General features: G+C 42.6%; 2 protein-coding genes and 1 long non-coding RNA gene across 4 annotated transcripts; 2 read left to right on the top strand and 1 right to left on the bottom strand.

Moving 5' to 3' along the window:
• Nucleotides 1-335: 335 nt before the first annotated feature.
• Nucleotides 336-2139, top strand: LOC117855681 (putative 12-oxophytodienoate reductase 11). The gene is made up of 3 exons (XM_034738062.2): nucleotides 336-784; nucleotides 895-1068; nucleotides 1410-2139. Exons 1-3 carry the CDS (start codon nucleotides 448-450, stop codon nucleotides 2006-2008), a joined length of 1110 nt encoding a protein of 369 aa, XP_034593953.1. The 5' UTR covers nucleotides 336-447; the 3' UTR covers nucleotides 2009-2139.
• A 7302-nt stretch (nucleotides 2140-9441) lies between these two features.
• On the top strand, nucleotides 9442-13226 carry LOC117859266 (glutathione S-transferase 4). Of its 2 annotated transcripts, XM_034742476.2 has the most exons (4): nucleotides 9442-9553; nucleotides 9625-9785; nucleotides 9935-9983; nucleotides 12581-13226. In XM_034742476.2, the coding sequence occupies exons 1-4, from the start codon at nucleotides 9544-9546 to the stop codon at nucleotides 13048-13050; spliced, it is 690 nt and encodes a 229-aa protein (XP_034598367.1). In that variant the 5' UTR covers nucleotides 9442-9543; the 3' UTR covers nucleotides 13051-13226. The 2 variants fall into 2 exon arrangements, with proteins under 2 accessions (XP_034598367.1, XP_034598368.1); XM_034742477.2 differs by having other exon boundaries at nucleotides 9472-9785.
• On the bottom strand, nucleotides 10573-11960 carry LOC117859267 (uncharacterized). The gene is made up of 2 exons (XR_004641138.2): nucleotides 10974-11960; nucleotides 10573-10841 (listed from the first exon to the last, which is right to left on the bottom strand). It is a non-coding gene; the product is annotated as an uncharacterized lncRNA (long non-coding RNA).
• Nucleotides 13227-17011: the final 3785 nt, after the last annotated feature.

The raw sequence follows: 17011 nt of genomic DNA, 5'->3' as shown, positions 1-17011 counted from the left end.
GGCTGGCTGCTGTACCGGACGGAAGAAATTTGGGTGCGTCCGGTATGCAAATGGAACTCGACTCCATCCGACGGATCGTGTCTGCCGAGGGTCTCACGAGCTCCTAACTCCTCCTCACGGAAAACATCACCTCGGCTCGGTATGCAACAGATGCGTTTGCGTACGGGATACGCCCATCCCCAATTTTCTTCGGTACAGGACGCACGTGAATCAACAATTCGATGAACCGAACCTCATGCCCTCGTTATACGATCAACGAACGGAACCGCAAAAGACAAGTACAAATCCTCCTGCTCTTGCGGCAGGGCATGCATCTGTATAAATAACGGGGCAGGGCACCAAAACACACACACACAGCAGCAGCAGCACTCGTTAGCCGGCTGAGCAACACATCGATCTAACCGGCGATCGCTCTATCCGCGCGCAGCGAGGGATCACGGATCAGAGATGGAGTCGACTCCTCCTCTCCTGACACCATACAAGATGGGCGAGTTCAACCTGGCACACAGGGTTGTGCTGGCGCCGCTGACGAGGTGCCGGGCGTATGGGAACGTGCCGCAGCCGGCGCACATGTCCCTTTACTACTGCCAGCGCGCGACGCCAGGCGGCTTCCTCATCTCCGAGGCCTGCGCCGTGTCGGAGACCGCACGAGGGTACCCCGATGTGCCGGGGCTGTGGACCGACGAGCAAGTGGAGGCATGGAAGCCCATCGTCGACACCGTGCACGCCAAGGGCGCCGTCTTCTTCGCGCAGATATGGCACACCGGCCGCGTCTCCGCGCCAGGTGCCTATATATACACTTGTTTTTACCGTAATAAATCCATGCCTGTTGGCTGCAAGGCAGTAGGAGAATGTGTGTTAACGTCAACAGTTTCATGTATTTCCACGTACCAGAGTTCCAACCAAATGGGCAGGCACCGATCTCGAGCACGGACAAGCAAGTCCCACCACAGGTGAGCCAGGACGGTCACGTCAGCACGTTCGCGGTCCCTCGGAGGCTGGAAACAACTGAGATACCACAAGTCGTCAACGACTTCCGGATTGCCGCTAGAAACGCGATCAAAGCAGGTAACGCCAAATGTATACTTTCTCTACATGTTGAGTGCTTCCATCATCAGAGATTCAGAACATTGAGGCCATGAGCATACCAGGGTACATGTGCTTCCATCATCAAAGATTTATGATGCCTTATATTTAGCCGGGGCTCATTGTTAGTGACAGCAACCTTTACAAAATAATTTAACTCGCTTCGATTCCAAATAATGCTTGTCATTTTTTTACAGCTAAACAAAACAATTATGTAGTAACATTGAGTACGTAACTTCCTGTAATTAATCTTGTGAAAATTACGTAATCAATGATAATTATTTTAAGCATCAGGGGGGCAATGACAATCTATTCTTGTGAAGGCTTTGACGGTGTGGAGATCCACGCGGCTAACGGATACCTCTTCGACCAGTTCATGAAGGATAGCGTCAACGACCGGGACGATACATACGGGGGCACCCTGGAGAACCGGTGCCGCTTCACTGCAGAGGTGGTCGCGGCCGTGGCCGGCGAGGTGGGCGCGGATCGCCTGGGCGTGCGGCTCTCCCCGTTCACGGACTACATGGACTGCAGCGACTCCGACCCGGAGGCGCTGGCGTTGCATGTCATCCGCAGCACGCTGAACCCGCTTGGCGTGCTGTACTGCCACATGCTCGAGCCGCGGATGCGCGTGAACCCGGACGATGGCAAGCTGACCTTGCCTCACATGCTGTTACCATTTAGGAAGGCGTTCCAGGGCACGTTCATCGTCAGCGGAGGGTATGACCAGGAGGAAGGCAACACTGCGGTCACCGATGGCTACGGTGACCTGGTTGCATACGGACGGCTGTTTCTCGCCAACCCGGACCTCCCGGCACGGTTTGCAAGGAACTCCGGGCTGAACAACTACGACAGGAGTACCTTCTACACCTCCGATCCGGTCGTTGGATACACCGATTACCCGTTCCTCGATCAACACTAGATGATTGAAATCCTTGTAATGCCGATGGTTAAGCTAGTGCACCAGTTGAATTAGAGCTCGTACAACTAATAAATATTAAAGTGAGCTTTGTTTCAATGCTATTAAACTACCTGTCCTTTCTTATCCTTGAATTAATTAGATTTACACTTAATTAAAAGGGCATCATAGTAATTTCTCACTACTTTTACTTGGTCCCACCAAAGTACTTCCTTTATTTCCACCATTTGATTTCGTCGGATGGACGGCTCTTATTTTTTTTCAAGCACTCTAAAAAATTATAAAACAATCATGATATTTGACATGTAACCACTTTAGTAGTGAACCAACATAGACCAAAAATATTAACGCAATTTTGAGATAGTCTAACAGTACGTCCTTCCCAAATGGATATACAAGTCATGATCACCCCATAATCATGAGGTATTTCAACCTATAGTAACAAGTGAACTAACTAGTCATTCTCATTTGTGTTATGCATGAAATTATATTTTTTATATTTACTAAATAATATTTATGTTCATGTGTAAAAGTTTGAAATAATTTTGAAATCATTTATCAAGTATTTAAATCAGTTGAAAATTTCTTGAAACCACTGCGCTGGCGAGCGGCCTGCCAGCATAGAGGCTCAGAGGAGCTGTGCTATGCTGGCCCGCCAGCACTGACGCGTCCACATATAAACCCAGGCCGGGGGACCAAATGTTTGTGACTCCCGGCGATTTTGCAACACACGTCGTCAGGCTGTCGGATTCCGCCACGCCTCCTTCGCGCCGCTGTCCTCTTCCCCGAGCGCTGCCGCCGCACGTCTGCCTAGCCGCCCGAGGCATTGCCGCCTGGCCCAGCATTGTGCTCCCCCGCACCGAGCCGCTGTCCTTTCCGTCCGTCACCACCGCGGGCCCTCCTCCCCGCCCGAGACTCCTCCGCCGTGTCCACCGAGCGCCGTCGTCCTCCTCACTGGCCGGTTGATGTTTTTTTCCATTTTTTTCCATTTTGTTCAAGTAGATCTAATTATTTGATTGAAATTCTATCCACGTAGATATGGTTATTTATATGAATTTTACTTACATTGCAATTGCTATAATTTGCTAGTTGTGGTGTAAATCGTTTACATGTATATGTATATGTTCTTCAAATAAGTTTTGCATTATTGTTTCTAAATTATTTGCTTCCACTATATATTATTTTTTCATATAGACAATGTAAATTTTATTTACATAAGGATTGTGTGAGAAATTAAAAGTTGTTATGTTTTACATTTTTATTTCATGCAATTACAAAATGATAATAAATATGTTATGATTAGTTATAACAATGTTCATGGGATCTAAACCAACAATTATAAATTTGTTCCATTATTTTGGATAATATTTTATTCTGAGCATTTTATAATTTTTTTTTGATAGTTTGGACTAACTATGGTAAGTGGAAGTTCTTTTCCCCATGGTGGTGGCGACCGTGGAGATGGCCGCCGTAGTGGCGGCAGCCGTGGAGGTGGCAAGGGACATTTCGGGTACGATGACACTCCTGCTAGTCTTCCAGGACTTCAATTCCATGGCCCCTTTGACTTGGCATTCGGCAATCGAAGTAGAGGAACAATTTCCAACATTGTAATATTCTTTCCTTCTTTTAATTGATTTTGTTACTACACATGAATAAATTATAAATTTACTTCAATGCAGCTTATCAATTCTATTAGATGGCTCAAAGATGTTGTCGAAACTTTAGGACGTAGGTCAACCAAATATGGAAAGAAAACATCTTTCTTTTCAAGTACATGTTCGACATCCAGATTTCACCTCGTTGTCACCATGACAGGCCATCCTGATGGTTTCAATTGCCGCATGGGGTAGCACAACACCATCTAGGGTAACTGTTGACATGACCGTCGTGGAGGCCTGCCTAGAGAAGCTTAAGGATGATGGGTACTTTGTGCCATATTTTCATATTTTTGAATTAGATGGCTCGAGGAGGGAGACAACAATGTGATTATGACTACTGACAGGCTTTCTCGACTTCATGACATGGTATGGAACATTCTTTATCATTCTTTTAACTTTAGTAGTGTTACATCTTTTAACTTTCATCATGTTCTAATCATCTTTTTTGAGATATAAATGGTACTACCATTGCCGAAGCGAGCCTTCGTGCGATTCTGGATCAAGTCATGCAAAGGCTTCATTTGACTTACATAGGTGGAAACCCGATGTTCACCCCAGATTTGAAGTTCCAGGCTCAACTCACATTCTATAGGCTCAACTCACATTCTATAGGCCACATCAGTCAGTGTCTCCAATGTTCTCCATTTATAGTAGTGTATGTGGTCGTCCATGTGAAGCGAAGGAGAGTGCACCCATCCATGCTCTAACTTATTTTGATGAAGTTCTTGGCTGGATGATTGGAGACCTTAACTGTATTCCATATCAAAGGAGGCGACCCAGAGTATGAAATATAACATGCATGGTTGTACCGTTACCATTTTCTTCTGCATTTGAACTTATTCTCTCTAGAACATTTAATTATTGATGTAATAACTTGCACTATTATCAAAACTAGTTATATTGTATTGTGGCATGGATGTACCCCTACCATTTTCTTATGCTGGCAGTCAGTTACAAGATAATAAAGTCTAACCCCCATTAATAAAGTATTACAAGATAATCAATAAGTCTTACAAGAATATTAATTAGTCTTACAATATAAAAGAAAATAAATGTTCTTCCTTCGCAGTCAATACATAACCATGGCTTCATTAATTTATCAATGCTTGCTTCAACACGCTTGATTTAACAATTCTTCCTTCACAGTCAGTACGTAACCATGGCTTCATTGATTTATCAATGCTTGCTTCAACACACTTGATTCTTCGTTCATGGTCTTTGAAAAGGTCCAATTCCTCATACTGATTGTAATTCTCAATGTCCACTACACCTTCAACTCCAAAGACCCTTTGTTTTCCAGAGACGGCAATATGCTTCTTTGCATTCATAGGGTCGGTTATGTACAATACTTGTGCAACACGCTCAGCGAGTACCCATGGGTCATCTTTGTAACCTACATTGGCTAGGTTTACAAGTGTCAACCCATAATTGTCATCTATACGCCATTCAGGTATTTGACCCATTGGCACCGAAAGACAGGGATCCGGATATTCTCTCCATAGTCAAGTTCCCATATTTCCCCTATGAAATTGTAGTAAGTTATGTTCCATCCGGATGTATCAATCACCTCTATGCGAACACCACTATTTGGGTAAGTCATGCTTTTGTTGTCCTTTGTGGTGGTATGAAATGTGTATTCATTAATTTCATATGCTTGCCATGAGGTGACATTGCTTAATGGCCTAGACACCAACCTGCTCAATGTTACATCTTCTATGGAATTTTCTTAAAATAGCTCGTCATGGTCCTTCAACCATGATGGGAAATGCCGCTTTTGCTCTTTGATGATCCAATCCTCTGAGCGACCATTACTTTGTCGATGGACCTCATTTAGGTGTTGCTCGATGAAGGGCTCCACTATTGCAAGCTGTTGTACAATGCTTGAATGCGCTTTCTCCAATTGCTGGTTGTCCTTATCTATGAATTTTTTTCATTCCAATGGTACCTCTCCCGGACAATCTACCCTCGTGTTGAGGTTCCGGTAAACCAATAGCTCTCCTATCTTTTATGTAATCTATGCAACAATCAATACTTCCTTTTGTATGGTAGCTTTCGATCATGCTACCCTCTGGAAAGGCCTTGTTTCTCATGTATCCATTGAGAGTTGACATGAACCGTTCGTATGTCCACATCTGATGGAAGTACATAGGCCCTAGTTCAGTTATTTGTTGGACCATATGGACCATGAGATGTTCCATGATATCGAAAAAGGATGGAGGGAAGTACATCTCGAGCTGGATCTGAGTTTCCGACACAAACAGTTGAAGCCTAGCCAACTCGACATGATCAATCATTTTCTGTGAAATCACATTGAAGAAGTAACACATCCGTGTGATAACCATCTTTACGAATACTAGTTTGATAGCCCGGATCGCAACAGTGAGAAAAACTGTGATCATCACATGGCAATCATGTCCTTCAGTGAGACTAGTGACCAGATGTTTGATGAGAAACCGGTCAGCACTTTCAACCCGTGCAAGCACTTGCACATAGCCAATCTCTCATTTGGTATTAAGTTGTAGCTAGTCGGGGGAAGGTAATGCTTACGATTAGGTAGTTCTTGCGGGTGGAGCTCTAGCCTGATTTGAAAGTCAACCAGATCCTTTCATGATTTTAATCCATCCTTTGCCTTGCTTGATAAACTCAAGAATCTGATGGTGCTATCGAACACATTCTTCTAAAGATGCATCCCATCAATGGCATGGCACACCGCCAACTCTTGCCAGTATGACAAATATTTAAAGAAGATAGACATCTTCTTAAACGGCACGTCTGCGATGTCTGTAGTTTCAGCCTGCTTCCTTTCCCTTTTCGAATTATCAGCACCACCTAATGACTTCTTACCGAATTTGAACTTGACCTTCTTGCACATTTCAAATATTATTTTACTAGTAGCCGGTTTTGGAGCAAAGTCATTCTCATTGGTGCCATCGAAAAAGTCCTTCATCCTATGGTATTTGTGCGTCTTCAATAAGAAGCACCTATGCTACATGAATACTGTTTCCATAGATCCCTTAAGGTACACATATGTGTTCCATCCAGCCAAACTACGCATGTTGTTTTATCTTTTACCTGACCTGTCAAGACAAATAGGGTGGGATAATCATTGATGGTAACAAATATAATGGCCCTTAGTGTGAAGTGCTCGTGTCTGTACTCATCCCACATCCGAATCCCATCTTCCCAAAGCTTCTGCATATCTTCCATCAATGGCTCAAGGAAAATATCTATGTTGATGCTAAGCTGCTTCGGGCCTTGTATGAGAATTGTTAGCAAAAGGAACTTTCTCTTGTGCCATAGCCATGGGTGAAGGTTGTATATGGTCATCAGCACTGGCCATGTGCTGTGCGTGCTGCTTCTTTTACCAGACAGATTCATGCTGTCCGTATTCAATGCGAACCTTACATTCCTTTTTTCATTTGAAAACTCTGGATTATTGGCATCGAAGGTCCTCCACAGCGAGCATCGGAAGGATGTCGAAGCTTTCCGTCATCCTTTACTGGACGATCAGCATGCCAAGTCATCAGTTCAACGGTCTCTAGGTTTGAGAACAAACACTTCAGACGGTCCACCACCGGCAAGTACCACATCACCAAGGTAGGGACACTGCGCTGAATAGTCGTGTCAGTACCTATACAGGACTCGTCCTCCACTTTAGCACCAGCACTTTTCTTTGCAACCTTTTTCCTCTTATTCCTAATGTAGGAACCGGCACGGTCCTCACAAAAATCGGCATTACTTTTGTAACAACTAGCATCGCAGTTTGGACACTTTTCCAATACCGCGTACTCACCATGATACAATATGCAATGGTTCCTGCATGCATGTATTCTATGTACACGCATCTTCAATGAATGATAATCTTTTTTGCTTCGTATGTGTTTTTTTGCACAAAGTTAGGCTTCGGGAGCAAATTGTCCAGTAGAGTATGGAGATCATTGAAACTACTGTCTGACTAGCCAAATTTAGCCTTTAGGATCAGAAGATGAAGGACGAAACGCAACACTATCCACTCCTTCCCACATCCTACATACATACGGTCCTTTGCAGCCTTCTTGATTGCCTCAAAATTCTCTAACCCTTTAGCACTCCCTAGCAACACTTCAGATTCAATGTGGCGCAACATGTCCTCCATATCAACATCATGTTCCTCGTCCACCTGTGGTTCCGCACGCACATCTATTTGATCACCATTTTGATCTCCATGGTCGTAATCATAATCCATCATAACATGATCATTATCGTTTGCATCATCACCACCCACTTCATCACAGCCAGTATCGATGTCTGTGTTGTTGGAAGTACCTCCTGCGTCACCATGGTGGGACCAAATTGTGTATACATCCACAAAACCTTGCTTTATCAAATGCCTCTTGATGACATTAGTATCCTCCCATACAATATTGTTGCTACAGTCAAAATACGGACACCGTATTTGCTTTGTCTTGCAAATACGAGCGTGCTTCTTCAGAGCCTCCACAACTTTGATACATTTGATATGAAAGTAAGTGAATGTCTCCATATGCCATACATCCATGCTCTATGATCCATCTTTAACAACCTATGACAACAATTCTATGTTATATTAACTAACTTAATGAGCTATTCCATAAACTAAATTAAATTATAGATGTAGTGGAAGAAATTTAATAAAAAACAATTCTGTATTACCCTAAATGAAACTCAATTAAACCTTGGATGTAATAATTAATAAGAAGGAAAAAATATCAAACTTAATACTCAATTATATATTAAGATAATCAATTTCATTAATTAAAACTATGGATGTAATAATTAATAAGGAGGAAAAAAATAATCAAACTCAATTCTATATTACATTAAAATGACAAACATAGCATTGTAATGGTTATAATATGATCATAGAATTTTATTTACAAAACAATCCATTTCTAGTTTTTCTCTCTCTCTCTTCCCTCCTCTCTCTCCTAGTTCTAAATCTAGATTTAGATGACAAGCTAATGAAGCTAGAAATGATGGATAGAAATTGAAAAAGAAGGTTGGAATGGCATAAACTCACCTTATATAGCCACCTCATCCAAAGAAATCAAGTGCAAAACCTTCCCCATTAGATTTGGTGTTTTTGGAGATTTTCCCGAGTTTCTCTCAGGCAAGCTCCAAATGGAAGGTTGCTTGGAGAATAAGATGAACAGGAGCATTTATGACAAGCTTTGTGCTGACGGGCGATATTAGCCAACCGCTAGCACAGATGGGGTGCATCTAGCGGGTGCTCCTCCGCTGGCCCAAGGAAGATTTGTGTTGGCGGGTGCCAATCACGCTCGCCAACACGCTAATTTACATGTACCAGCACAAATCGATTCTGGCGCAGTGACATAGAAGTCAGAATATATACGCATCTTACTTTTATTATCTTAAATATACGAACACCGTCTTCAAGCAATATTTTCACAAATGGATGCACAGTTTGCAAGAAGCAATGCATTTGAAGATCGTAATTCATACCAAAAGTATCTCCAACCAGTACTGCACCGCGACATGCCTGTCAATTTGAGAACATTATATGTCACCAGAAACTATGTGAACCTGGAGATCTTTGCATACCCGAGAACTGAGCTTTAAAAATGTTTGTCGCCAGACTAAGTTGTGCCATTCGGGCGTTTAAGAGATTTGTGTTTTTCAACGAGTAAATAATCAAAGCTTAACTTGGGCATTGCGTTTTGCATCACCTACAGCCTACGGATGGGGGATGCGTTGCGCAAGCAATGACGTCGACAGTGAGGCAACGAACCCTCACCTCACCTCTGCCATTCTCCCAACAACTCTGCTTCGCCTCTTCTTCTTTCCAACAGTGCGGGACAGCGGGTCCATGTGGGCGCCGTATCAAAGTCAAGTCAGCGCTGGATGATGGCGAGTTAGCGGCAAATCCCACCTTCCAAGAATTTCATATATAAGCTTATCACCACCTTAACGCATAGAGAGCAGGCAGGGCATCAATGGCGCCGATGAAGCTGTACGGTTGGGTGGTGTCCCCATGGATGGCGCGGGTGCTAGTGTGCCTGGAGGAGGCCGGCGCCGAGTACGAGGTCGTCCCCATGAGCAGGTCCAGCGGCGACCACCGCCGCCCGGAGCACCTCGCTAGAAACGTAAGCACCTTCGGAGCAATCTTAGTCCATTTGACAGTTGTTGAGCAGTCCTGCTGTTGGCTGTAGGAGCTCAATTCTAGCAAGAAACAGAGCAACCTATGCGCCCACATGCCAATTTATTTAACTCGTGATTCTTTGGTATTCTGCAGCCGTTCGGTGAGATCCCAGTTCTCGAAGATGGTGATCTGACGCTCTACCGTAAGCCCACTTGTGCTCCGATTCCCTTTTTTTTCGATTGCACCAAGACTGTTGTTCTTGCTAATTAGGCCTCTTTTGGAATGGAGAAAAAATATTGGATTCCAGTTCCTATGTGTTAGGTTTAGCAGTCTTTGGTTCGTTTGAATTGCCCGTAGGGAAACTAAATGAAGGTTTCCTTTCCATTCGATTCTATTGCAAAACCTGTCAGACCTCTTGGGAAATATCCTGTGCACGAGGAACAAGAGGGGCGGTGGTGCGTAACAAGCAGCCCTCGTCGCCATACGGAGCCGCCGCAACGCTCGTAGTCAAACTTGGCAGCCTCACAAAATGAATTTCGCTACTGCTTACCGAGCTTTGACCATCAAGAAACGATGGGATGAAAGAGAGCGATGTTAGCAGATGGTAGAATTTGATAGGGGACAAGGTCGCTCTTATATTGATTTGTTTCTAAAAGACTCCCTTTGTTTTGGTTTTCTAAATATATACTTATGTTTAGATACATTAAAAACACCTATGGACCAGTGGCGGAGCCAGAATTCTAGAGTTGGGTATTCCCATCTCCTAACAAATGAAATGTCCAGATGAACAGTAAAAATTAAAGTTCACAATGTGTCAATATAGATGACTTTCAAATGCTGTCTCAACAATAGGTGATTTTGATTTTGAATCTGAACATGACTTTCAATTGTGACCGCCTCAACAAGAGGAGCATCCGGATTATGTGCTTCACTTTCATTGGTAACCGGCGACGGTGTTGATGTCGAGCCCACCTTCTGTGCCTTTGCCTTTCTTTCCCACGAAGTCTTCAAATCAATCGGCTTTTTCTTCTTCATTTTGCAATTTGCAAAGCCCTATGATCTACACTTAAAGACACAAACACTAATTAAGAAAATAGTATATCAATTGTGCTACAAAATTTCTAATTGCAAAGCTCTGCTACTCGATCAGTACTCTGTACTCGAACAGACATTAGCGTTAGCACTTGCTCACCTCTGTCCTCTGGTTCGCTGGTTGTGAGGTTGTCGGCTTGTCGCCCCTGGCCCTTGCAGCAGCTCGCCTGGCTCTACTGGTTGTGACTTGTGGATCCCTGGCCCCTTGCAGCCTTGCGCGCCAGCCGGACAGCGCCAAGCCGCCAAGCGGCGCAGAAGCGCCCGAGCGGCGGCCGGCGGGAGGGCACAGGCCGCGGTCCCCTGTCGGCGCTCGCGGCTCTCCTGTCTTGCCTCCTCCCTCCATCCCCGCCACTCCGGCCACCTGTCGATCTATGACCTAGGGTTTTCAGTGCTTTGGATTTTGGGAAACGGAAGGAGGGAGAATGCCGAATGGGGGAGAGAGGGATCGATCGAGAGAATAGAGGCCAGGCGAGCGAGACGCGGTATTGCCGTCCGTGCGTGTGGCGTGGTGGGAGCAGACCGGCGGGTCTGTTGCCTGTGTGGGCCGTGATCTTTGGGCCGAAGCTGGCCTGGTGGTGGGAGGAGGACTTCGTTTGTTGGGTTGGATCGTCTATTTGAGCTAAGTAACTCAGGGACGAAGATTGTGGCCCAATATCGCATGTATATGTGTATTACTTGTTGTATACTTGGAAAAAAATTTAAACGACCTATAATTTAAAACGGTGGAGTAGATCAACGGACACGTGAAAAACGTTCCCCTAGCTCCTTGAGCACGAATCACAAAGGAATCCCAACACTTGATTTGATACCTCTATGTCTAGGGTCTAGGGAATCGCTGAGATTTTGTTGTGATCTTTGGCTGGTATTTGAAGAAACAAATCGACTGTTTTTAGACGGTCAAATAGCTACATCACTTCAATTTTTGTTTATCACATTACAGCATGTTGGAGTTGCGGCGTACTCCCTCCATCTCATAAAGACTGTTCGTTTAGCCTTCAAAATTTATCAAAAAAAAGTGTTCATATAACTTTCAAACCATCCAACAAAGATCTTCATTATACCTAAAAACCTTCATAATACCTTTTGGCCCGGTTAATGACCGATCATTAATCCCACCATCGATGCCTGAGCCAGACTCGCTAAATAAGGAAGGCTAATAGGTTCGACAATTACTGCAAGCATACCTGCATAATTAATTCTACTTGGTAATCCATCCGATTAAGAAGAGTTATTAGGGGTACTTTGGACTTTTAGTATTGCTACTATCTTATCTAAATTTTTCTAAACGAACAATCTTTGTGGGACGGAGGGAGTATGCAGTTACAACAAATTTTTTGTATTAGAGTAAAAACAATTAGGCGTGACAGTCTGACAGACTCAATAACAATCAAATTTGATTTCAAGTAGGACCAAATCTGAATCATTAACCTTATAGTTCTATGTGTGGTTGCAAAAATCAAGTACTGTTGACTCATACTAAAACTAAAATGTCTGGTTTTGTCTAGACAGTCCTTTTTCATGATCAAATCCCAAACACTTTTTTGAAAATATGATCACTAATCCCAACTAGATAGTGACCAGTGAGTACTATCCATAACGATGGCCTTTGGATTCGATCGATACTTTCTTCAGCATAATCTCGTGTACATCCCCTGCACAAGCAAGATTGTTCAGTTGGCGTACTTACATTTTTTTTTCCTTTAACAGAATCACGCGCCATCGCGAGGTACATCCTCTGCAAGTACAAGCCGGAGCTTCTCGGAGACGGCAGCCTCAAGCAATCCGCGACCGTGGACGTGTGGGTGGAGGTGGAGTCCCACCAGCTCGAGCCCGTCCTGAAGACCATCGTGGTGCACTGCATCATCGGCCCGTACGTGGGCCGCGAGCGCGACCAGGCCGCCGTCGACGAGAGCCTCGGGAAGCTGAGGGCGCTGCTCCCGGTGTACGAGGCGCGGCTGTCGGCGTGCAGGTACCTGGCCGGGGACGAGGTCACCGCCGCCGACCTCTGCCACTTCGGCTTCATGCGCTACTTCATGGCCACCGAGTACGCCGGCGTCGTGGACGAGTACCCGCACGTCAAGGGGTGGTGGGACGCGCTGCTGGCGAGGCCGTCGGTGAAGAAGATCATCGCCGGCATGCCACCGGATTTCGGCTTTGGGAGTGGCAAGATACCGTAGATGTTTGTTGTAGCTGCGCCCTGGTGATTTTGAACATGTCTCCAATAAAACACTTCATAAATAATGTAATTCTAGTTTTATTTTAAGTCAAATTATTTGAAGTTTGAACAAATTTATAAATCAAAATATCAATTTTGATGATTTTTATACTATAAAAAAATATATTTCATGACTTACTTGATATCATAAATACTGAATTTTTCAATTATAGATTTGGTCAAAATTGAGATGGTTTGACTGATAGGATTGTATCTTTTTGGACCAATGGAGTATTTGTGGGTAGAAATAGTTACCTAAGTATTTAGGTATATACAAGGTTAACCTTACTGCCTCAAATGTGCTTTATTATATGTCATTTATCTAAAAAATAATATCAGAATCTATATGTCAATATATACATAACACATAGATTGTTTCATTAACTATGACACAACATCAGTGTTCGAAAAAAATCACGAACGGTTGCACATTTTGATAGGAGAAAAATAAGTTGGATCGAATGTTTCAAAACATCACTGTTTGGTTCTTATTGAGATGATGTGGTCATTTCACTCATATTTTGAATTGTTATTCAAATAACTATTTTTTCAAATCGTTTCACAATTCTTGCGTCGCTTTTAATAACCTTTTGAGGATACACGCTTAATTTGGCAAGAAAGTACTATGATGGCAATATATCAACAATTGTTTTTCAGTGCTTGTGTGCTTCATCATATGATTAGTTCTGAATAACAGGTATAGGTTCTACCGGCTTTCCAATTAGGATGCACTATAACAATTGCATCAGGTACATGGGTTATTCTAGTGATAACAAGTATTTGAAACTAAAGGCAGGAGCAATGCCACATCATTGAAGAAAAAAATACCTCATATTAAGGAAAATGAGGCCAAACCGTACAGAGCTTAGTTAATTAGGAAAAACGGAGCAAAAACCACACATGGCGGTTGCAACACCTAGCTAAACTAGGCCTAAGCACCATACATGACTGACTTCCTAGCTGAACTAGGCCTACAATGGTCAAAGTTGCACCCGAATCCGAACAAAACAATGGGCCTGTTTAGTTCCCTGAAATTCCAACTTTAACACTATGCAAAAAGAAGATTCCCCATCACATCGAACTTGCGGTACATGCATGATGCATGGAGTACTGAATGTAGACGAAATCAAAAACTAATTGCACAGTTTGATTGTACTTTGCGAGACGAATCTTTTAAGCCTAATTAGTTAATATTTGGACAATAATTCATAAATACAAACGAAACGTACAGTATGCTATAGTGCTATTACAGCGATTTTGGACAACCAAAATCAGACAACTAAGGTCAATGTCAAAATGAAGCTTGCAGCCACACAACACGCATAGTTGGATCTCCAAAGCGATGTCTTCAAGAAGAATATGACGTAAATGTGCTGTCGCCGCCTATCGGGCGAACCGGTGAAGGTTCTCACCCGAAAAACATACAGAAACACCACAACAACGCCTTCAAGAAAGAAAACGGTACTCAAGGGTGTCGCTGTCATCGCCGCTCATGACGGCTACCAGTGATGAGGCACAGCACCAGGTCTGTGAGTGGGCTCCGAAAGGCCGGATGCAGCCCAGCCCGAGCCAAATCCGGCCACCTCGAAGTGTAACGAGGCGAAGCACCAGTGCGCACGGCAAGGAGAAGCTCGGCCACACGGGCGGGTGCCGTCGTAGTCCACATTCATCGATCTAAATCACCACTGGAAGCAAGCACCACTGCATCCATGGAGAGCAGCCTAGGATCTAGATCTGCGGAACGCATGATGAGGAGAAGGAAGATGGGAGAGGGAAAAGAGGAGGGTCGCCGCCACCGTCGAGGCTAGCGGTGATGGCGACCTGCTGGGTTGATGCGTGGTGGTGGGGGGGTTTGCAGGTGGTGGGGTTCCGTTGAGTCACCTCGATGAAGACGATGCGAGCGATCCGAGCGAGAGGTTTGCTATGCTGTTAACAAGTATAAATAGCATGTTTTTCAGCATAAATTAGTTGATTACTGTTATTTATCTATGGTCAAGTTTTCCATTGTTTTGCATCGCTGGACAATATTTTTTGGAAAAAAAATAATATTTTAGCCACTTTTTCCTATCATGCGAGAAAAGAGTTATATATGATGCGAATGTCCTTATTGGATGTAAAATATGAATGATTTACAATAGGAAAATAGCTAGTTGTTAGCTAAACATTCCTAAGGTAATAAAAGCAAAGCATCCCGAAATCCATAGGTCGGATTTATAAGCCCGGCAGTCCACCTGGAGCTTCCCGAAGTGGTTGATTTATAGGTAGGGGCGATTGCGAAACTAAAAACTCGAGGTGATCGTGAGAACATGAAGGGGACACGAGGATTTTAGACAGGTTCAGGCCTTCGAAGAGTAATATCCTACATCCTGTATTTTGGTAGATTGTATTGCTCAATGGTTCGATGCCCTCGGGAGGTGCCCTTGGCCGCGTTATATAGGATGACGATGTAGGGTAACAAGTCGATTTTAAATCTAATCTACTCGATAGTTACATGGAAGGTAATCTGAGTCAAATTATAATACATATCCCGCAATATTCGGGTTAATTTGAACTGCCCGATCTCTTTGGTGTGTACTCCAAATATCTTCATATCCTCAGCCCGCACACCCTGGTTGGGCGAGCCCACTTCTTAGATCCAGCCAGTATCCTGGTCGGGAACCCATGTGGTACCCATATCCCTCACCATGATACTTCCATCGATCATGAATATAAGTTAATTATGATATATTCTAACAAGTAATATCCTAAAAAAGTGTTATCTTAAATAAAAAAATTATATATTATAATTCTATCTTATTGTTACTAATTGGAGGCTCCTTTTGAAACCTCCAGCTGAAGCCACCTAGGATCATAGGTGAACACTCTAAAAGAGAGAAATCCTAGAAATTCTCAAAAAAAAGCAAAATATCTCGCCATCAGTCGCTATACTCAAATCATCAAAGCCATTGAATCTATTATGTTTTTGAAAAAAAAATACCCACCTATATATGTCATTATGAAAATAGCCTAAAGTAACTCCTAAATCTATGTCTAAATTACCCACCTCTATCTTCATATAAAATAAACTAAATTAACCCCTAATCTTCATCAAACTTACCCAGTTATGCCATTTTTAAAATAATTTAAAAATAACCCTAAATTTGCAACTAAATTACCCACCACTAATACTTAAAAACCCACCACTAATACTTAAGTTGAAAAAATAACTTAAAGTAACCCCAATTTGCATCTATATTACCCACTATGTCATTATTAAAAATAACACGAGGTAACCCTAAATTTGAATCCAAATTACCTTAATTAAAAATATACCCCAATATACAAATCTAAATTGTCTTTTTCTTACACCATTTGTATATGATATAATAATTAAGGTATATACGTCACCATTTATAAAGATATATAGAGGAAGTGATGCGATATAGATTTCTATGTTAAAATTATAGTCGAAACTTAAGGTCTATTAAATAAATTCAAGAACATAACTACGATGCAAAGTAAAAAGTTAAAGATTATAAATATGGATAAAAATATTTTAGAGTAATTACTAACTAAAATTTATCCCAATCAGATTAAGATAATAAGTATATATCTATATAAGTATTGTGATCGAATATTTAACAAATGAGAGGTAGCTCAAGGTAATAGTTTTGTAGCAATGTAGTTTTATTTTTTTTCCATCGGAGACTCCACATTACTTCTCATGAGACACGATAGAAAAAAGAGAAATTCTAGAAATTCTGATAAAAATCAAACATCAAACATCATTCATGTAGACTCTAATAATCACAGCCGGTTGTCTATTATATTTTCTAAGAAGTTACCCATCATCATCATTATGAAAATATTCTAAATTAAACTCTAAACATATATCTAAATTACCAATCCCTACCATTATAAAAAATAATCTTCATCCAATTTAC

The sequence above is a fragment of the Setaria viridis genome, chromosome 5, assembly GCF_005286985.2.
Source record: "Setaria viridis chromosome 5, Setaria_viridis_v4.0, whole genome shotgun sequence".
In the NCBI taxonomy this organism is placed as follows: Eukaryota; Viridiplantae; Streptophyta; class Magnoliopsida; order Poales; family Poaceae; genus Setaria; species Setaria viridis.
This window is presented reverse-complemented; position numbering and strand designations above follow the sequence as displayed.